The 23029-nt window shown below is 39.5% G+C and overlaps 1 protein-coding gene across 3 annotated transcripts in view; it reads left to right on the top strand.

Annotated features, from left to right (window-relative positions):
- Pofut3 (protein O-fucosyltransferase 3) overlaps positions 1-23029 on the top strand; it is a 106724-nt gene that overhangs the window by 63429 nt on the left and 20266 nt on the right. For 2 of the 3 annotated variants that reach the window (XM_013365076.4, XM_040269001.2), the window contains exon 4: positions 8785-9620. The exons of the other annotated variant lie outside the window; for it this stretch is intronic. In XM_013365076.4, the coding sequence (XP_013220530.3) occupies positions 8785-9620 (836 nt within the window). The remainder of the gene's footprint in view (positions 1-8784; positions 9621-23029) is intronic. 3 annotated transcript variants of the gene reach the window in all.

The following is a 23029-nucleotide window of genomic DNA, read 5'->3' as shown; positions in this document are numbered from 1 at the left end:
TATATTTTAAGTCATTGAAAAATATGAATTTAAGAAACAAGTTTGACTGCATGTAGTGTTGTTCCAGTATGTAAAGGTTTAAGGGATTACTCAGATCTCTGGGGCATTGTCTCTAAATGGCAACTCCTAAATTATGTTCTGGGGTAATGTGTTGGTGGTAAGAAGAGGTACATTGGCAAGAGTTTATATGAGTTTATACTTGCTTTGTTAAAGGATAATTCTGTGCAATTGAGGTATGTTTTCGTTGGGGGGAAAACAAAGGAAGAGAGATGCTCAGAGGAGGAGCACCCAGTTTATTCTAAGAGGTTCAAATCATCTTTGGTGATTTGACAAGGGAGAAAAAGAAAACAGGAGAAAGGCCACATTTGGGAGAGAGATGACAGGTTTAGTCATGGTAATTATTTACGCTTGTCTATGGAATATACAAGGGGACATTTCTAGTAGCCTTGTAGGTGTCTGATTGAAACTCTAGGTAATTTTCCAAATAAAGGATTTAGTTAAAACAGAGTACTTTAGAATAGAATAAATAAATTTTATTTTATTTTATTTTTTTTATTGTTGGTTGTTCAAAACATTACATAGTTCTTGATATATCATATTTCACACTTTGATTCAAGTGGGTTATGAACTCCCATTTTTACCCCATATACAGATTGCAGAATCATATCAGTTACACTTCCATTGATTTACATATTGACATACTCATGTCTGTTGTATTCTGCTGCCTTTCCTATCCTCTGCTATCCTCCCTCCCCTCTTCTCCCCTCCCCTCTTCTCTCTCTACCCCCTCTATTGTAATTCATTCCTCCCCCTTGTGTTATTTTTCCCTTTCCCCTCACTTCCTCTTGTATGTAATTTTGTATAACCCTGAGGGTCTCCTTCCATTTCCATGCAATTTCCCTTCTCTCTCCCTTTCCCTCCCACCTCTCATCCTTGTTTAATGTTGGTCTTCTTCTCGTGCTCTTCTTCCCTACGCTGTTCTTAGTTACTCTCCTTATATCAAAGAAGACATTTGGCATTTGTTTTTTAGGGCTTGGCTAGCTTCACTTAGCATAATCTGCTCTAATGCCATCCATTTCCCTCCAAATTCTATGATTTTGTCATTTTTTAATGCAGAGTAATACTCCATTGTGTATAAGTGCCACATTTTTTTTTTATCCATTTGTCTATTGAAGGGCATCTAGGTTGCTTCCACAGTCTTGCTATTGTGAATTGTGCTGCTATGAACATCGATGTAGCAGTATCCCTGTAGCATGCTCTTTTTAGGTCTTTAGGGAATAGACTGAGAAGGGGAATAGCTGGGTCAAATGGTGGTTCCATTCCCAGCTTTCCAAGAAATCTCCATACTGCTTTCCAAATTGGCTGCACCAATTTGCAGTCCCACCAACAATGTACAAGTGTATCCTTTTCCCCACATCTTCGCCAGCACTTGTTGTGAATGGCTGCCAATCTTACTGGAGTGAGATGGTATCTTAGGGTGGTTTTGATTTGCATTTCTCTGACTGCTAGAGATGGTGAGCATTTTTCCATGTACTTATTGATTGATTGTATGTCCTCCTCTGAGAAGTGTCTGTTCAGGTCCTTGGCCCATTTGTTGATTGGGTTATTTGTTATCTTATTGTCTAATTTTTTGAGTTCTTTATATACTCTGGATATTAGGGCTCTATCTGAAGTGTGAGGAGTAAAGATTTGTTCCCATGATGTAGGCTCCCTATTTACCTCTCAATAGACTTAAAAATAAGAACCATATGATCATCTCGATAGATGCGGAAAAAGCATTCGACAAAGTACAGCATCCTTTTATGTTCAAAACTCTGGAAAAACTAGGGATAACAGGAACATACCTCAACATTGTAAAAGCTATCTATGCTAAGCCTCAGGCTAGCATCATTCTGAATGGAGAAAAATTGAAGGCATTCCCTCTAAAATCTGGAACAAGACAGGGATGCCCTCTCTCACCACTTCTGTTCAACATAGTTCTCGAAACACTGGCCAGAGCAATTAGACAGATGAAAGAAATTAAAGGCATAAAAATAGGAAAAGAAGAACTTAAATTATCACTATTTGCAGATGACATGATTCTATACCTAGCAGACCCAAAAGGGTCTATAAAGAAACTATTAGAGCTAATAAATGAATTCAGCAAAGTGGCAGGATATAAGATCAACACGCATAAATCAAAGGCATTCCTGTTTATCAGCGACAAATCCTCTGAAATGAAAATGAGGACAACCACTCCATTCACAATATCCTCAAAAAAAAAAAATAAAATAAAACACTTGGGAATCAACCTAACAAAAGAGGTGAAAGACTTATACAATGAAAACTACAGAACCCTAAAGAGAGAAATTGAAGAAGATCTTAGAAGATGGAAAAATATACCCTGTTCATGGATAGGCAGAACTAACATCATCAAAATGGCGATATTACCAAAAGTTCTCTATAGGTTTAATGCAATGCCAATCAAAATCCCAACGGCATTTATTGTAGAAATAGAGAAAGCAATCATGAAATTCATATGGAGAAATAAAAGACCCAGAATAGCAAAAACAATGCTAAGCAGGAAGTGTGAATCAGGTGGTATAGCGATACCAGACTTCAAACTATACTACAGAGCAATAGTAACAAAAACAGCATGGTACTGGTACCAAAACAGGCAGGTGGACCAATGGTACAGAATAGAGGACACAGAAACCAACCCACAAAACTACAACTTTCTTATATTTGATAAAGGGGCTAAAAGCATGCAATGGAGGAAGGATAGCATCTTCAACAAATGGTGCTGGGAAAACTGGAAATCCATATGCAACAAAATGAAACTGAATCCCTTTCTCTCACCATGCACAAAAGTTAACTCAAAATGGAGAAGGAGCTTGATATCAAATCAGAGACACGGCATATGATAGAAGAAAAAGTTGGCTACGACCTACATACTGTGGGGTCGGGCTCCAAATTCCTCAATAGGACACCCATAGCACAAGAGTTAACATCTAGAATCAACAAATGGGACTTAAGAACTCTTTTGGGAAAATGCACTAAAGGTAAATCATTGTCCTTGCTGCCCCTTTCTCTGTCCAATCATATTGTATGTAGTTGCTGAGAGATTTTAAAGCAGAATTTGTGCTCATGATTTAAGGAATTACTAATGTACATCAGTCCTGTATAGTTCAGTGCATGAATTACAGCTGTGCTTGGGAAAGATGATTGACAACTAATATGAGACAATGGAACCTATAAACTTGGCCAGGAGTGTCTAGTCCGGCTTCCTTCAGTTGTGCCCCTTCACACAGGACAAGGTGTCCATGAGCCAAAGTTCTATGTCCTCTTGTAGACAGACAGCCTATACCCCATCCTCAGGAGAGGATATCACATGCAAACACCAGGACCCCAAAATTCCCTTCTGCAAAGACCTGGAGTCCTGAACTTGCAGGGGCCTTTTGCCTAGTTTATTCTCTCAAGAGAAAACTGGGCTGCTAGTATACACCCCAGGGCCTGATGGTTGGCCAAGGCTGACAGCAAAGGTGTGGACTATAAGAGAAAAGTTTTGCATGAGATACTTGTTAAAAACAGAAATTGCATTTGTGCTACTGCAGTAGGGGAGAGAGACTTCAATATAACTCTGAATACGACAGAGACAGTTGGGAATTTATGGTCCAGCAGCAGAGTGAGGGAGGCGAGGAGTGTATGGTAAATGGCTAAAGGCAGGCCAAGGGCTTAGACATGCTGTATAGGGAATGAGGACCTTGATGGGATATCAAAGGTGGAGATTCTTTGCTAAAGCTGAGCTCAGTAGGCCAAGGTCAAAGGGGCTTCAGAGGAGTCTGACTATACTCGGGTCAAGGAGGGAGTCTTGCTGGGATGGAACTTGGACTTGGAGGTTGGAGGATCCATATTTATACGCAGAGACTCATCCCTCACAGTGTGGGCCACGGCTTGGGTGCAAGGAGAAGGGGGCCAGGCACCATCATATTCTGGCTTAGAACTCTGAGAGGTCTGAGAGCTTTAGATTTGTATCTGGTTTTCTAGCTGTAGGTTCCTTTGAGGAACTTGAAAGACAGTGGACAGCAGGGATGGGACAGAGGTTATCTGTGGGGATTCTTTCAACAGAGGAGAAACCTCAGAGGCAACATACTCATGAACTTCCTCAGGCCTCTGGACAGGGAGGGGAGTTTGAACTGTAGTGACTCTGAGTGAAAGGAAGAGAAGATGCGAGGGATCAGGTCAGGGTGAGTCAGCAAGGAAGAACCCTTTCCCTTTTCATCTCTTCACTCCAAGCCAAGCCCCAAAGACAACCATCATCTTTGGCAAAAAATGTTGTAAAGTGTTTATGTCATTACTGCCCTATAGTTATACATATATATTAGTGGGGTTCATTTTGACATATTCATAAATGCATATAACATAATTTTCTCCACTTTAATCCCCATCCCTTTCCCTTTCCCTTCCTCCTTCCTTCCCCCCAGTTAAAAAAATAAAAACAGAAGGAAGATCACTAGAGGAGAGGTAGGAGATCAGAGGGATGCTAATTTTTAATGTATGCACAATTATTCACTGTGGGCTGCAGCTTCACACACGTTCACGCTCACATGTACACATAATACTTTCACCATGAAGGTGTATGTGCAGTGGTGGAAGGATAAAACAAATATTTTATTTCTAGCAGCTTGTTAGATTGATTTATGGCTTTTAAGTATTTAGGCATATTTTACACAGGACTCTATTTATATTCTTGCTTCAGGCTCTGCATATGTTAGGAAAGGGGCTGCAAATTTATTGACTGGCCTGTAGCACAGACTCTATAAGGGGGCTAAAGAAATTTCCACGCCCAGAGGTAGAACATACCTGTCTAATGAACAAGTGCAATTGAGAGAGGGTTGAATGATATAGAGTTGATTAAGGGGAAGGCAAGAGGACTCTCAAAGAGAAACAATGGGAGAAGAGGGAGGAACATGGGCTTAGAAATTAGTGTGAGAGCTCTTTGAATCAAGTGGCCTGTCAAAATCCTTCCGAGTTGGCTGGAGCCAGGAAATCTGCAGAAGTCTAGTAATAGGAACTATCTTTTTTTTTTTTTTTTTTTTTTTTTAACCAATATCATTCTTTCAGATTTTTAGTTAACACTTAGAACCTTGGAGAAAATAAATAATTCGATGAAGTTGTGTGGATAAGTCAAGAAAATTCATGCTAAAGACTTTAAAAATAGCAGTGAACCCTGCAATTGCTAGATAATACACAAGGCACCCCTTTTCTCTGCATTACTTTTTCTCAAAAGTTTTCTTATTGGAATTTTTGATGGGACCACACTTTATAGGATGTATGACTGTAAAACTTTATGATGAGGATTCTTTTCTAAAATAAATTACTGTGAGGACAGTTTATGAGACCACTTCTCTGTTCCATGTTAAGACATGCCATCTTCTAGAACAGAATGTGATTTCCACATTTTTAGTATGCTAAAAGCTGGTGGTGGGTATTTTGGGGGCATACTTGAGAGTGCCAGAGTCAGTCATTCATTCACAGAATGAATATCATAGCAGGGCCACTGATCCCTGGGGTCCTTTGCTATTGGCCAGTCTGAAATTTTGGTCCCACCTGGGATTTGTAGCTCTGGAAAAGTGATTCACACTCTGTTAATAAGTGGGGTGAATCATATGTGTTGCCTTCTGTTTTTCCCAGTCTGTGTGGGGATAACGAAAGAATCAAGCGTGCCCCTACAGAAGGAGAGGGGCACATAAACACATCCTGTAATGTGTGTTACTCCTCTGCTTATTGCTATTTTAAATTCAGCCTTCGTAGTCAGCAATCTGGCATCATTTCCTAGCCTTAATTTCATTCCATTTGTATTCTAAGTTGTAATTCCCTTTCCAGTGCACTTTAGTGCTTAAGTTCTATTTGTCAGCTGTTGTTTAAAGGAACAAATAAATTTGTCAGTATTCAGTAAACACAGAATAACCCAGAAAAATAAGAGTCTAAATCTAAAGTTTTTAAATGTTCAGAGGCAGCAAAGATGACTGTCTAAACTAGTGATCCAGTTACATGTAACTTAGTCATATTTTCTGGATTTACATAGGTGGGTGGCTTTCCATTTCTTTAAACACCTGAGTTCCAATTCTTGTGGTAGTTGGTATTCCTCTGGAGGTAAGGAGATTTGAATGACTTAGTTGTTTCATGAGCCACATCCAACACCTTTTAGAAATTGCCCAACATCGACTCTCATTTTGTAGCCTAGTGCAGTAGGTTAGGTTTGTTGTGGTTATAATTTTGGTATCAAGAGATAAGTTTACAGTGCAAAATGACATATCTTCCCCCAGAAAATTTTAGTTTGAAACAATCTGACACAAAGCCATTTTCAATGTGATAGTATATGTGCAATGGGCAGGGGGTAGATTGTTTTGTGTGTGTTATCTCAGGGAATGATCTTTAAAAATAAAAACCTGGAAAATATTCCTGGAAAGATAGACCCCTTTAACTATTAAAGAGACATCCCCCACTATTGAAGATATCACCAACTTGCAAACTCAACAGGATTCAGAGTTGAGTTGAATATGAGATAGGTATGAGAACTTCACACTTTAATTTTTAAGGTGTGTTGCTTCTTAATACGTGTATATAAATATTTCCTGCTTAGATTCTGCAGTATGTTTTGCTACTCTAGATTGCATATGTAGGGGACCCCATTCTCTTCTCTCCTTTCTTCCAATGTCAAGATTCTAATAGCTGCTTGGCTAGAGGCATAATGGACCTATCAACCTGCAGTTACCATGAGTGACAGCCTCATTATAACTGTGCAGCTTTCAAGTCCCACAAGTCCCATCACCTGCACAACCTGAGAAGACCTACACAGTGCCCACAAAAGAGTCTTGACATGGCCATTTTTAGTTCCTGCACTTTGCTGATGTAGATGGAACAGAGATGGAACTCAGGCTCGCTCCATTTTCTCTGAAGCACTGGAGTATGGGTTCTCTCTCTGCTTCCCTGCTCAGCAACTTGGATCTTTGTTTTGGTGTACCCACAGTGAGCCAAATTAAGGATCACCATATGCCTCCTAGCAGTTAGCAACAGACAGCCAGAGGTGTTAAAGTCGCTCATTCAGAACACCTGTGACTGATTCGCCTGCTCAGTGCTGGATCTCCTTTGTTTTAATTATATCCCCTTCAGCCTCTAAGCTTACAGCTTTAATTCCTGCCTCTGATTCCTATGAATTGCACTTTGTACTTTCTCTGCTGGTAAATGACCTTGGTTTCTGTTGTGCTGTAGGTGGAAACTTTATGTTCTAACTCAATTTTATGGGTTCCGGTTCCCATCATTGACCACTGACCAACCTAGACCCTTTCTGAGCAGCAGCAGCTACTTCAGTGCAATGAATTGCCTTTTGTCTCAAATTCTCTTTCATGTCTTCCAGTTTCTCTGCCCTAATGATTATTAACTTTTGCCAGCTATCCAATTCTGTATGCCATTACATTTTCGAGGTGTGGATGAGTATTCTTTTTGATGCTGAAAGTCAAATATAGCAAATGCCAAATAAACACATATATACCCATGTGTACATGTCACTCATTACTGATGACAGAGGCATTTTTAAAAGCAATTTCCCAGAGATCAGTGTGCTTCCTCTGCCATAATCTTATCTAACCTTTAATTTTTTAAAAGCCTTTCTTGATAATTGATTTCTCATTGGATGTATTTTTGTCACCAAAGAGTTTATATTTATTTGCGACAGTATGCACTGACCAGCATTAAATAAATGATTTTTGTGAGTTTTACCAGAGAATTTTTTTTTCTGCTGTATTTATTTATTTGCTGATCTTCCCCTCCTACCCTCCACTGCAGGTGCTGGAAGACAGATTTTTTTTTTCCATTTCCTTACATTTATTTTTAAAATTTCAAATCAGAACCCACAAAATCATGTGTCAGGATCATTCAGAAATTCCACATTACCTATTGTGATAATGTCTTAATTCTTCCTCCTTAGTCATAGAAATAAGTTCTTCCTGAGTGGATCTCCACCCACACAGTCAGGAAGCAATTGCTTCCCACATCCATCACTTCTGCCTCCACATTATCATGTTTCCAAGGTTTTCCAATTAATCCTGTGGAAGCTAGAATCATTCCTAATTATAATCCTGTTAGGCCTCTTTATTTCTTGATGTGCTTGTTAATTCATGTCCACCCGCAACAGTCTGTAACATAGTGCTATTATCAGCTCTTTTGTCTTTAAAAGCCTCTGTCTACCATTTTGACTAAGATTGATTAACTGCACTTTGTTGAAATCGATCATTTTGGATTAAAAAAAAAATCTATCCTGTCTATTTCTTCTGGCTACTTTTGCATGATTTCACTGCCTCCCCCACCCCCACCCCAATTAATCAATCAGCCATACTGGTTGCTTTTTCCTTTTAGGCTTCCTTTCTCTTGCTTTTTCCTTTTTAAAGAACTGTCTATCTTGATCGCCTTATTTCTTCTGCCCCCCCCCCCCACCCATGGACAACACCGCTCCAATGGAAACCCAGTTGCAGGAGGCAGTGGAATAAATTCTCCTTTAGCATCTGGCAAGACATTGCTCTCATTTCCTTTTTCACAGAATGAGAAGGATATTCCTTCTACTTGACAATCCTGTCCTTACGCAGTTTTGGGGGTGAGGTTCTCGATGATTGACTGCCAGGCACTTTACAGTGACAGTGGAACATACTCCTTATGTATAGCCTCAGACTCTGAATTCTCCTCTTAACCATAGATACCAAGATTCTTTGGGGGCATACTAGTTAACCTTTTCTTTTCTTTTCCTAGGTACTGACTTTAACATCGAGAGCTTACCTCTGCCTCGGAAAGCCCATCACGACTGGGCCCTTTTTCATGAAGAGTCCCCCAAAAACAATTATAAGCTCTTTCATAAACCAGTTATCACCTTGTTCAATTACACTGCCACCTTCAGCCGGCATTCCCACTTGCCACTGACTACCCAATACCTGGAGGGTGTGGAAGTCCTGAAGTCACTCCGATACCTGGTTCCTTTGCAGTCCAAAAACAACCTCAGGAAACGACTTGCTCCACTGGTGTACGTACAGTCAGACTGTGACCCGCCGTCGGACAGGGACAGCTATGTCCGTGAGCTGATGACCTACATTGAGGTCGATTCCTACGGTGAGTGTCTGCGAAACAAAGATCTCCCTCAGCCGCTGAACAATCCAGCCTCCATGGATGCCGATGGCTTTTACAGGATTATTGCACAGTATAAGTTTATCCTTGCTTTTGAGAATGCAGTTTGTGATGACTACATCACCGAGAAGTTCTGGAGACCACTAAAACTGGGGGTTGTCCCTGTCTATTACGGATCCCCCAGCATTGCAGACTGGCTTCCAAGCAACAGAAGTGCTATTCTTGTATCAGAGTTTTCTCACCCCCGAGAACTGGCGAGTTACATCAGACAACTGGATTACGATGACAGATTGTATGAGGCCTACGTGGAATGGAAGCTGAAGGGTGAGATCTCTAATCAGCGGCTTCTGGCCACTCTCAGGGAACGCAAGTGGGGAGTGCAAGACATCAATCAGGACAATTACATCGATGCATTTGAGTGTATGGTGTGCAGCAAAGTGTGGGATAACATGAGGCTACAGGAAAAGGTAAGTGCATCAAGATCTGGCAAAGGGGTGCTAGGCTGGTGATTTCTAGGATCTCTGCCATTCTTCAATGTGCTGCCCTTCTTTCTGTGGCTGCTGCCCATCACTGTTCTTCATTGCTAGCAGGAGGCTGAAATCTTCAAAAAGATCTTCATTAATATCTTTGGGACTGGTATGAAGTTTACAAGTCATGTCCTTAGAAACCAAACTCCAATGAAGCAAAACAAAAATGAAACAAAAACAAACAAGTCATGTCTTTTTTCCTGAAGTCCTTCAGTTTTCTTCTGGAAGTCCCCTGTACTGCAGATGCTGGGGCCTCCAGAAAGAGGGAAGAAGCCTTAAAAAAAAAAAAAAAAAAGGCAAGTGCAGTGTCACACACCTGTAATCCCAGTGACTTGGGAAGTGAGGCAGGAGAATTACAAGTTTGAGGCCAGCCTCAGCAACTTAGAGAGACCTTTTCTTATACTAAAAAAGAGATGAGGATTTAGCTCAGTGGTAAAGTATCCCTGGGTTTAATTCCAGTGCAAAAATGAAAAAAATAAGTTCTGCATATCAGCCACATGTTGATCCTTTCACCTTTTCATTGATACTATGACGAAGGAGTATGGTGATTTCTGCCAGACCCTTTAATTCACAGCCCCCATTCTGCCATCCTGAAACTCATTTTCATTTCCTGAACTCAGTTACCCACTACCAACAACCCCATTCTTGATTTTTTTTTTCTTTTGGGCACACGTATATGCTTCTTAACACAGATTGAGTATCTTTTATCTGAAGTGCTTGGGACCAGAAGTATTTCAGATTTTGGAGTTTTTCAGGTTTTTAAATATTTACATAGACTTTACCAGTTGAACATCTTTATTCTAAAAATCCAAAATCTGAATACTCCAAAATATGAAAAGTTGTGAACATTGTATTGGTGTAAAAAAAAAAAAACAACAACTTTAGATTTGGGGTATTTCAGATTTTAGATTTTTGGGTTAGGGATGCTCAACCCGTATGTAGAGAGACTATTCAAATAGTGATGGAGATAATTCTTGAAAGACTTTGTTTTTTTTTAAATTATTGTAAAGTTCTTAGTAATGTATTTAAGTTTCTAGATTTCTCTTGCCATTTGTTTACTTATTTACAATGTGAATGGTTATATATAACTGTATTTGTTAAAATGAAGTTTATTGAAAGAAACAGAAGGATGAGATTTAACTTCTCATGAAACGTCAGAGAAATGAGATGGCTCACACATACCAGTTGCTCATCATCCATCATCCCCTTGCCTGACCCCCATCTATACATAATATCTTACCTGAATTCTCTGAAGGCAAACAATTTTTTTAAATGTTTAAATGTTTATTTTGACCATCATATTAATTTCAAGTGAGACAAAACCTAAACAGTATGTAAGATTATTTTTCTGTATTGTGTGTATACTATACAGGGCTTTTCACATACTAAATCTGTGTATTGTTGTGTGTGTGTGTGTGAGATAAAACACACATTCTTTTGTCTGGTCTTATGAAATACATTTTAACTCATAAAATCATTTATTTTATGTTATGTATCTTGGTCACTAACAGGAACTAAGAATTACATCATTCTTAGAATGTATCCTGCTTTTTTTTTTTTTTATTGTTGGTCGTTCAAAACATTACACAGTTCTTAATACATCATCTTTCACAGTTTGATTCAAGTGGGTTATGAACTCCCAACTTTACCCCGTATACAGATTGCTGTTTCACATCAGTTACCCTTCCATTGATTAACATATTGCCTTTCTAGTGTCTGATGTATTCTGCTGTCTGTCCTATTCTCTACTATCCCCCCTCCCCTCCCCTCCCCTCCCCTCCCCTTTTCTCATCCCTGTTTAATGTAAATCTTCTTCTCAAGCTCTTCGTCCTTACCCTGTCCTTGTTTACTCCCCTTATATCAAAGGAGTCATTTGGTATTTGTTTTTTAACGATTGACTAGCTTCACTTAGCATAATCTGCTCTAATGCCATCCATTTCCCTCCAAATTCTATGATTTTGTCATTCCTTAATGCAGAGTAATACTCCATTGTGTATAAATGCCACATTTTTTTTATCCATTCATCTATTGAAGGGCATCTAGGCTGATTCCATAATCTTGCTATAGTGAATTGTGCTGCTATGAACATCGTTGTAGCAGTGTCTCTGTAACATGCTCTTATTAGGTCTTTAGGGAATAGACCGAGAAGGGGAATAGCTGGGTCAAATGGTGGTTCCATTCCCAGCTTTCCAAGAAATCTCCATACTGCTTTCCAAATTGGCTGCACCAATTTGCAGTCCCACCAGCAATGAACAAGAGTGCCCTTTTCCCCGCATCCTCTCCAGCACTTATTGTTGTTTGACTTCCTAATGGCTGCCAATCTTACTGGAGTGAGGTGGTATCTTAGGGTAGTTTTGATTTGCATTTCTCTAACTGCTAGCGATGGTGAGCATTTTTTCATGTACTTATTGATTGATTGTATGTCCTCCTCTGAGAACTGTCTGTTCAGGTCCTTGGCCCATTTATTGATTGGGTTATTTGTTATCTTATTGTCTAATTTTTTGAGTTCTTTGTATATTCTGGATATTAGGGCTCTATCTGAAGTGTGTGGATTAAAGATTTGTTCCCAGGATGTAGGCTCCCTGTTTATCTCTCTTATTGTTTCTTTTGCTGAGAAAAAACTTTTTAGTTTGAGTAAGTCCCATTTGTTGATTCTAGTTGTTAACTCTTGCGCTTTGGGTGTCCTATTAAGGAATTTGGGGCCCGATCCCACAGTATGTAGATCATAACCAACTTTTTCTTCTATCAGATGCCGTGTCTCTGATTTAATATCAAGCTCCTTAATCCATTTTGAGTTAACTTTTGTGCATGGCGAGAGATAGGGGTTCAGATTCATTTTGATGCAAATGGATTTCCAGTTTTCCCAGCACCATTTGTTGAAGATGCTATCCTTCCTCCATTGCATGCTTTTAGCCCCTTTATCAAATATAAGATAGTTGTAGTTTTGTGGATTGGTTTCTGTGTCCTCTATTCTGTACCATTGGTCCACCCGCCTGTTTTGGTACCAGTACCATGCTGTTTTTGTTACTATTGCTCTGTAGTATAATTTGAAGTCTGGTATCGCTATACCGCCTGATTCACTCTTCCTGCTTAGCATTGTTTTTGCTATTCTGGGTCTTTTATTATTCCATATGAATTTCATGATTCTTTTATCTATTTCTACAAGAAATTCCATTGGGATTTTGATTGGCATTGCATTGAACTTATAGAGAACTTTTGGTAATATCGCCATTTTGATGATGTTAGTTCTACCTATCCATGAGCAGGGTATATTTTTCCATCTTCTACGGTCTTCTTCTATATCTTTCTTTAGGGTTCTATAATTTTCATTATATAAATCTTTCACCTCTTTTGTTAGGTTGATTCCCAAGTATTTTATTTTTGGGGGGGATATTGTGAATGGAGTAGTTGTCCTCATTTCCGTTTCAGAGGATTTGTCACTGATATACAGGAATGCCTTTGATTTATGCGTGTTGATCTTATATCCTGCCACTTTGCTGAATTCATTTATTAGCTCTAATAGCTTCTTTGTAGACCCTTTTGGGTCTGCTAGGTATAGGATCATATCATCTGCAAATAGTGATAATTTAAGTTCTTCTTTTCCTATTTTTATGCCTTTAATTTCTTTCATCTGTCTAATTGCTCTGGCCAGTGTTTCGAGGACTATGTTGAACAGAAGTGGTGAGAGAGGGCATCCCTGTCTTGTACCAGATATTAGAGGGAATGCCTTCAATTTTTCTCCATTCAGAATGATGCTGGCCTGTGGCTTATCGTAGATTGCTTTTACAATGTTGAGGTATGTTCCAGTTATCCCTAATTTTTCTAGAGTTTTGAACATAAAGGGATGCTGTACTTTGTCGAATGCTTTTTCTGCATCTATCGAGATGATCATATGGTTCTTATTTTTAAGTCTATTGATGTGGTGAATAACATTTATTGATTTCCGTATATTGAAGCAGCCTTGCATCCCAGGGATGAATCCTACTTGATCATGATGTATAATTTTTTTGATATGTATTTGAATCCGATTCGCCAGAATTTTATTGAGGATTTTTGCGTCAAGGTTCATTAGAGATATTGGTCTGTAGTTTTCTTTCTTTGAAGTGTCTTTGTCTGGTTTCGGAATCAGGGTGATGTTGGCCTCGTAGAATGAATTTGGAAGTTCTCCCTCTTTTTCTATTTCCTGAAATAGCTTGAAAAGTATTGGTGTTAGTTCCTCTTTAAAGGTTTTGTAAAACTCTGCTGTATACCCATCCAGTCCTGGGCTTTTCTTAGTTGGTAATCTTTTGATGGTTTCTTCTATTTCCTCTATTGTTATTGGTCTGTTTAGGTTGTCTATATCCTCCTGACTCAATCTGGGCAGGTCATAAGACTTAAGGAATTTATCTATGCCTTCACTATCTTCTATTTTATTGGAGTATAAGGATTCAAAATAATTTCTGATTATCTTCTGTATTTCTGAAGTGTCTGTTGTGATATTACCTTTTTCATCCCGTATGTTAGTAATTTGAGTTCTCTCTCTTCTTCTCTTCGTTAGCATGGCTAAGGGTCTGTCAATTTTATTTATTTTTTCAAAGAACCAACTTTTAGTCCTGTCAATTTTTTCAATTGTTTCTTTTGTTTCAATTTCATTTATTTCAGCTCTGATTTTAATTATTTCTTGCCTTCTACTTCTTTTGCTGTTGTTTTGCTCTTCTTTTTCTAGGATTTTGAGATGAAGTATGAGATCTTTTATTTGTTGGTTTTTTCTTTTTTTGAGGAATGAACTCCAAGCAATGAATTTTCCTCTTAGAACTGCTTTCAATGTGTCCCATAGATTCCGATATGTTGTGTCTGTGTTTTCATTTAACTCTAGGAATTTTTTAATTTCCTCCTTGATGTCTTCTAAAACCCATTGATCATTCAGCAACCTATTGTTCATTCTCCAAGTGATGCTTGATTTTTCCTTCATTCTTTTATCGTTGATTTTCAGTTTTATTCCATTATGATCAGATAAGATGCATGGTATTATCTCTACCCCTTTATATTGTCTAAGAGTTGCCCTGTGACATAATATATGGTCTATTTTTGAGAAGGTTCCATGTGCTGCTGAGAAAAAAGTGTAACTACTTGATTTGGGGTGGTATAGTCTATATATGTCAATTAAGTCTAGGTTGTTAATTGTGTTATTGAGTTCTATAGTTTCTTTATTTAACTTTTGTTTGTAAGATCTGTCCAGTGGTGAGAGAGGTGTGTTGAAGTCTCCCATGATTATTGTATGGTGGTCTATTAGACTCTTGAACTTGAGGAGAGTTTGCTTGATAAACACAGCCGCACCATTATTTGGGGCATATATATTTATGATTGTTATGTCTTGTTGGTGTATGGTTCCCTTGAGCAGTATGAAGTGTCCTTCTTTATCCCTTTTGATTAACTTTGGTTTGAAATCTATTTTATTAGATATGAGTATGGACACTCCTGCTTGTTTCCGCATTCCATATGAGTGGTATGATTTTTCCCAACCTTTCACCTTCAGTCTATGAATATCTTTTTCTATCAGATGCGTCTCCTGTAGGCAGCATATTGTTGGGTCTTCTTTTGTGATCCATTCTACTAGCCTGTGTCTCTTAATTGGTGAATTTAAGCCATTCACATTTAGGGTTATTATTGAGATATGATTTGTTCTTCTAGCCATATTTGTTTATTGATGTTTCTAAACCTGATTTGTTATCCTCTTTGACTATTTTTCCCCCTTTACTGTCCTATCTCCCATTGTTGGTTTTCAGTGTTATTTTCCATTTCCTCTTCCTGTAATGTTTTGCCAAGGATTTTTTGAAGAGATGGTTTTCTAGCTGCGAATTCTTTTAACTTTTGTTTATCATGGAAGGTTTTAATTTCATCTTCTATCCTGAAGCTTAATTTCGCCGGATACACGATTCTTGGTTGGAACCCATTTTCTTTCAGTGTTTGAAATATGTTATTCCAGGATCTTCTAGCTTTCAGGGTCTGTGTTGAGAGATCAGCTGTTATCCTGATTGGTTTTCTCCTAAATGTAATCTGCTTTCTTTCTCTTGCAGCTTTTAAAATTCTCTCCTTATTCTGTATGTTGGACATCTTCATTATAATGTGTCTAGGTGTGGATCTCTTATGATTTTGCACATTCGGCGTCCCGTAGGCTTCTAGGATTTGTGATTCTGTCTCATTCTTCAAGTCTGGGAAGTTTTCTTGTATAATCTCACTGAATAGTCTGTTTATTCCTTTAGTTTGGAGCTCTGTGCCTTCCTGTATCCCAATGACTCTTAAATTTGGTCTTTTGATATTGTCCCATAATTCTTGGATGTTCTGCTCATGGTTTCTTAGCAGACTTGCTGAGCTGTCTATGTTCTTTTCCAGTTGAAATACTTTGTCTTCATTGTCTGATGTTCTCTCTTCTAAGTGATCTAATCTGCTGGTAGTATTCTCAATTGAGTTTTTAAGTTGGTTTAATGATTCCTGCATTTCTAGGATTTCAATTTGTTTGTTTTTTATTACCTCTATCTCCCTGTGAAATTGATCTTTTACTTCCTGGATTTGTTTGTCAATGTGATCTTTCATTGTCTGATTTTGCTGTCTCATGTCTTCCTTGAGACTCCAGATCATCTGAAGCATATATATCCTGTACTCTTTATCTGACATTCCGTCTGTTGCAGCTATTACCTCTTCTAAAGTTGAGTTGACCTGCATTGCTTGTGGTCCTTTCTTTCCTTGTCTTTTCATACTGCTCGCGTTTCTTTCTGCTTGGTGCAACTGTTGTGTTTTTGAAATTTACCTCCTATTTATTTATATTGCTCTTGTATAGTTGGGAAGTCTCCCTTGCAGGGCGGGTAGTGGCTGTGCTCCTCCCCTAATTAGGGTGGTCTGTCTACCACGCTAATTGGTCGCAGGTCTGCCCCCACTGCAGGCACTGGTGGCTGTTCTGCTCTGACCTCACTCCAATTGTGGTAACGTAACTACCACGCCCTGGGGTCGTTGGTCCTGATCTGGATGTGGGTGGCAGCTCTGCTGTGCCCCCACTCCAATTGGTGTGACGTGTCTACCACGCTGGCAGACCTCTAGGCCGGTGGGTCGCAGTTCTGCACAGCCCCCACTCCCAATGGGGGTACCTGACTACCTCTCCAACGGGTCGCTGAGCCCCCTCCGGACCCGGGCGGCGACCCTGCTCCACCCCCACTCCAACCAGTGTGACGCGACTGCCTCAGTGTTACGTGTCCACCACGTTGGCAAGCTACCTGGCCTGTCTTGCCAGTGGGTCGCTGGTCCTATTCTAGGCGTGGGCGGCTTCTCTCTTCAGCACCAGCTGCATTTGGGGTTTCATGGTACCACACCGGCGGGTCACTTGGCCTGCTCTGGGCGCAGGTGGAAGCTCCACTCTGCCCCCACAGCACCCAGCAGGACCCTGGCCGAGAAGCAGTCACCGCCGGTTCCCTAGCCTTGGGCCAAAGCAGCTTAGGTAGCAAGAACCCCGCCTTTCCGATCCGGATACACTCTCTCCGCTGGGAGCTGGCTCCAGCGAGCGACCCCCGGGGTTCCCCAGCCCCAGGCCAAAACTGTCCCGGGAGTCAGAACCCAGTCGCCCCAAGCTCAGCGCACGCTCCACTCGGAGCTCGCCTTCACAGGCAGTCTCCGCAGATTCCTCAGACCTGGGCCCGGTTAGCCCCGGGAACCCAAGTCCCGGGAACCCAAGTCCCGCTGCTCAGTGCCCGGCGCACGCCTTGCCAGGCAGGAGCCTTCAAGAGTATTCTCCACAGGATCCCTAGTCCCGATCCTGAGCAAGAAATCTGTCTGCTAGACGAAGGCAAATACCAGCCTGAATTCACCTGTTCCGTAGCTGAATGAGCTGAGATCAGCAGAACAATGGGATGATTACATCATCTCTCCAAGATGGAGGCCGCCGTCCTCCGTGGTCAGACCGGTGACTGGAACCGCCGCTTCTCTCCTCTGTCTCAAGCCGGAACTCCGCACCAAGCGCTGCAGATGTATCACTGGCAGGGGCCCCCCCGAATCCGTATCGCTGTTCTCCCTCTCCTCGCTGTTCTCCCGCTCCGGCACCCTGCCGATCCCCAGCGCGCGCCACAGACAACCCGCCGCGGAGCGATCAGGCTATGCGACCCTCCGTGCGGAGAAATGGAGCTCCCACTGCCGAACCTCGCACGATGGAAACCTGTCTATTAGATTCTGTAGCGCCTCAATTTCACTGGAAATTCCCAACAAGATATCCTTCAGCCGTTTCATATCTTCTTTCACTGGCTCAGTGATGCGGCGCACTGGGGTGATGCACTCCCTTCGCCGCCATCTTCTCTCTCCGTATCCTGCTTTCTGATGATTTCCTTTATGTGTAATTTGTAGGGTTACAGCACAGGAAAAAATAAGATACACCACACACACACACACACACACACACAGCTACATAAATACACCATAGTAGTCACACATTAATTGTCCCATGCTATACCAATTATGTAATTCTCAAAATATATAAAGTCAGAAAATGAAATTTCGGAAGGTGAAGATTTGCTTAGACTATCTTGTGGATTACATTCACAGAAAACTACAAGAACTGTGCAAATCCTGACTGCTTCCCTGCCTCACAGACTGATGATATTGACCATTTTTTTTTTTTTGGTATTAGGATTTGAATCCGGTGTGCTTAACCACTGAGCCACATCCCCAGCTCTTTTAAAATATTTTATTAGAGACAGAGTCTCGCTGAGTTGCTAAGTGCCTCGCTAAGTTGCTGAAACTGGCTTTGAAATTGTGATTCTTCTGCCTCAGCCTCCTGAGCCACTGGGATTACAGGGGTGCAAAACTGTGCCTGGCTTTATTGAACATTTTCAATTGCTTGTTTGCTATGGAGATCTTTGACGGGGTATCCTAAGACTTATCCTTGCTTTTAAAACATTTGGTTGTGTGTGTTGTTATTATTGAATTTTTAAGAAGTCTTTACATATTTCTAATACAGAATGATTTTTTAATTATATGGTTACAAGTGCTATGTTTTATTCCAGCCTGTAGATTGCCTTTTCATTTTTTTCTTTTTTAAAAAGAATATTTATTTTTTAGTTTTAGGTGGATACAATATCTTTATTTTATATTTATGTGGTGCTGAGGATCGAACCCAGTGCCTCATACATGCTAGGTGAGCAGTCCACCACTGAGCCACAACCCCAGCCCATCTTTTTCTTTTCTTATAGTGTCTTTTGAAGTGTGAAGTTTTACATTTTGATGAAGCCCAACCTATCCTTTTTTTCATTCATTTTGTGTTCTGCTTAGAAAAATCTTTGTTTAGCCCAGATTCACTAAGAATTGTTTCTGTTTTCTTCTAGAAATTTTATAGTTTTAACTTTTTCATTTATGCTATGACCCACTTAGAATAATTTTTTATAATGCAGAATGAGGCAAGAGTTGAGATTCATTTATTTGGATATCCATTTGTAGAAGAATAATTTGCTGGAAATGTTATACTTTACTGATTGAATGACCTTGACTTCTTTTTCAGTAATCAATTGTCCATATATTTTTTCGTTAATTTCTGGGCTTATCAATATGTCTGTATTTATGCCAGTACCACATATCTTAATTACTGTAGCTTGACAAAATGTCTTTATGAAAAAGCTTTTTGAAAGATCCTTTTGAAATGTCTTCCAACTTTGTTCTTGCTAAAAATTATTTTCACAATTTTGGGTCTTTTGATTTCCACAAAAATTTTAGATACATTTTTTCAATTTCTACAAAAACCTTGTTGGCATTTTTATTGCCATTATGTTGAATCTATATATCAATTTGGGGAGAATTGACAATGAGACAGTTAATCCATACACATGTAAATCTATCAAAGTATTTAGGTCTCTAATTTCTCTGGACAGTATTTTGTTGTGTCTGATATACATATTTTGTAACTCATGAGTTACCCTAAGTAACTCATGTATGTATATATGTTTATTTTTGTTAAAACACAAACAAATCTCTTTTTTTCCATATTTTTATTGGTGCATTATACTTGTGCACAACAATGGGATCTCTTGTGGCGCATTTGAACATGCACACAATATAACAATATAATTTGGCCAATAAGATTCCCCAGTGTTTCTCCTTTCCCACCCCTCTTCCCATCCCCTGGTCCCTTTATTCTATTCTGTTGATTTCCCTTTTCATTTCATGAGATTCTTGACCTTTCACCTTTCTTTTACTTTTTCCTGTCTAGCTTTCACATATGAGAGAAAACACGTAACCGTTGACCTTTCAATTTGACTTATTTCACTTAACATAATGTTCTCAAGTTCCATCTTTTTCTTGCAGATGACATAATTTCATTTTATTTATGATTGAATAAAACTCCATTTTGAGTGTGTGTATTATATATATATATGTATCATTTTGAGTGTATATATATATATATATATCACATTTTCTTTATCTGTTCAGCCATTGATGGACACATAGGCTAGTTTCATAGTATGGCTTTTGTGCATTGTGCTGCTATAAACATGGGTGTGCATGTATCACTAGAGTAGGATAACTATAATTCTTTATGATAAATACTGAGGAGTGATGTGGCTGGGTTATATGGTGAGTCCATTCCTAGTCACTGAGGAACCTCCTTACTGATTTCCATAGTGGTTGCACTAATTCACAGTGCCACCAACAGTATAAAAGTGTTCCTTTTTCTCCACATTCTCCTCAGCATTTATTATTGTTAGTATTCTTGCTGACTGCCATTCTGACTGAGGTCTCAGGGAAATTTTGATTTGCATTTCCCTACTTGCTAATGATGTAGAACTTTTTTTTCATATGGCTGTTGGTCATTTGTGTTTCTGCTTTTGAGATGTGTCTGTTTAGTTCATTTGCCCAATTCATAATTGGTTGCTTATTTTTTTGCTGTTTTTTTAACCTTTATTTTATCTATTTATTTTTATGTAGTGCTGAGGATTGAACCCAGTGCCTCACATATGCTAGGCAAGTTCTCTACCACGGAGCCACAACCCCAGCCCCAGGTGTTAAGTTTTTTAGTTCTTTATATATTCTGGATATTAATACTCTGTCAGAAGAGTAGCTAGCAAAGATTTTCTCCAATTATGTAGGTTCTTTCTTCACATTCCTAATGTTTCTTTTGCTGTGCAGAAGCTTTTTAATTTGATGCTGTCCCATTTATTAACTCTTGGCATTATTTCCTGAGCTTTAGGGGTCCTATTGAAGAAGTCATTGCCTGTGACTCTATGTTGAAATGTTGACCCTAGAAGAAAACTTCTAGGAGTTGTATAGTTTCTGGTTTAATTCTCAGGTCTTTAATCCATTTTGAGTTGATTTCTTTTTTTAGTTCTGTTAATTTTTGCTTCAGGTGTCTTCAAGCTCTGTTATTAGGTAAATAAATATTTAGTAATTTTGTGTCTTCTACATGAATTGACTTATCATTTTGCTTGTCTAATCTTCTTCAAGGGAGTGCTGGATTGGTTGCAAGTGTTCTGTTTGCTGAGTGGGAAAAGAAAGCTATGTCTGCCAGCATTCAGAACTGGAAGTTGTGCATCACACCTTGTATCTTGAGTATATGTAATAGCTTAGATTTTTCTCCATACACACCCAGATGTAGCCTGAGCAGGGGGCTTTGTACTATTATTTTATTAATGAGTGTAATCCCAGTAAGCCAGAGTGAAGGCCAAGGAGGGTAAAGCAGGGAGGGGATTAACACAAAGATGCCTTAATTGTGCTAACCACGACTAAGTATGACTGGTTGCTTTATCTATAGAAATGTGCTCTCCAAAATCTAAATACTTTCTTAATGCTTGTAGGAAGACTGTAGGAAGAATTGATCCACTGGTTCTATGACCCCTTGGTCATAGGTTTGTCCCTTAACTTCCCTAGACTTCTAGATGTACATGTATGCATGTCAGCTTCCTATGTGATCTCAAAGCAATATTATCGTGGAAGTCTTAGGGTAGGAAATGAAAAGCATTGGTGCAGGTAGTAGCCAGTGGTTTTTCAGGTTATGTCTATGTGAAATCTGTCAAGCATATGCAGAAATGAAATGAGAGTCCATTTATGCTGAGGGGATCTGAAATGATGAAATGAAAGGTATCTAATATCATCCATTCTTGATATCACCCAGATTCCCTTATCTTTCCTCTGTGTCCAGGTCTCATACTATAGTATTTAGCAATGATAGGAGGGGAGGTTATCATTTTTTTCCTTGAGTAAGGAAGAATAAGTCCAGTTGGTCAGCCCAGCTCTCTCAAAGACTTCAGACAAGAGGGTTAATGAAATAGGACTTAGGCCTCATTGCTGCAGGTGACCCAAAGTCAATGACTGATATGCATCCTCTTCCTCTTCCACAACCCATTCTTTATTTCCTTCACTATTGGCCAGTAATTTTGAATCGTTTGGATTGCTTGCCTGGTGTGGTAACCAGACTTTCTTCCCATAGGAATCTGTAGTTGCCTTGCCCCTCTTAGGCAGTGATTACTGCAATTACACTTTCACATTGGATATGAAATTCATTGTGTATGGACACTGCCCAGTCCTGGATATGCCCAGTTTACTTCCATTGTATAGCTGCAGCATCAGCTAATTATTAGTCCATTATTACCCCCGCTACAGAAATTTCTTTATTTTTCCTGCTAATCCACAGCCATGAAGGACTCAAAGTGAGTAGTGTAGGTCTATGGATTCGAGTTCAGTGGAAACCTTCCTATTCTCCTAATGGAAAAGATTCCCATTTCCCACTCTCCCTGGGAACCCAGAAAAGACTCAAGTTGCAGGAATGGAAAACACAAAGTAAGCAAATGGGTCATAGAATTATGGTGAGGTTAGTCAATCCTACTTCAACTGGGGGTTTCCTAGAACTATTTTGTCTAGCTGCTTGGAATACAATACCAGACATCAACTATTGGTTTAATAAACCATAAAATATTATCCTTGAGCTGTTACTTATGCTGAGTTACTAAAGACTATTCTGACTTCTTCTTAGTGATAGGTTCACTAAGGTGAAAGAAATAAATCCTGTCTCAGGGTCATACTGCCTGTTGTTACCTGTCAGTTGTCCATTGATATCTCCTTCAATACACAGTGGATTCTTAGGTCTGTCTTAGTGTTCACAAGTTACCATGTTGCTAAAGAAGCTATTCTGTGACCCCTGGATGGTCAGTGTTGGCAGAATTTGGGCAGGGAGTGGAAATTAAGTCAAATATGTATCTAGAGTAAGTGTCAATCTCAGCAAAGACAAATTTCTGCTCCTTCTGGGTGAAAGGATTTTAGTCGGTCAGTAAGAGGCTAGATGGTCTCCTTCAAAGAATGGTGCCATATCCAAAATTCATAGCACTGATCGTTGTTGCTGGTAGGCA

This window comes from Ictidomys tridecemlineatus, chromosome 14 (genome assembly GCF_052094955.1).
Source record: "Ictidomys tridecemlineatus isolate mIctTri1 chromosome 14, mIctTri1.hap1, whole genome shotgun sequence".
NCBI classification, from domain to species: domain Eukaryota; kingdom Metazoa; phylum Chordata; class Mammalia; order Rodentia; family Sciuridae; genus Ictidomys; species Ictidomys tridecemlineatus.
Note: the sequence above shows the minus strand (reverse complement) of the source record. Positions and strands in the feature narration are given on the sequence as shown.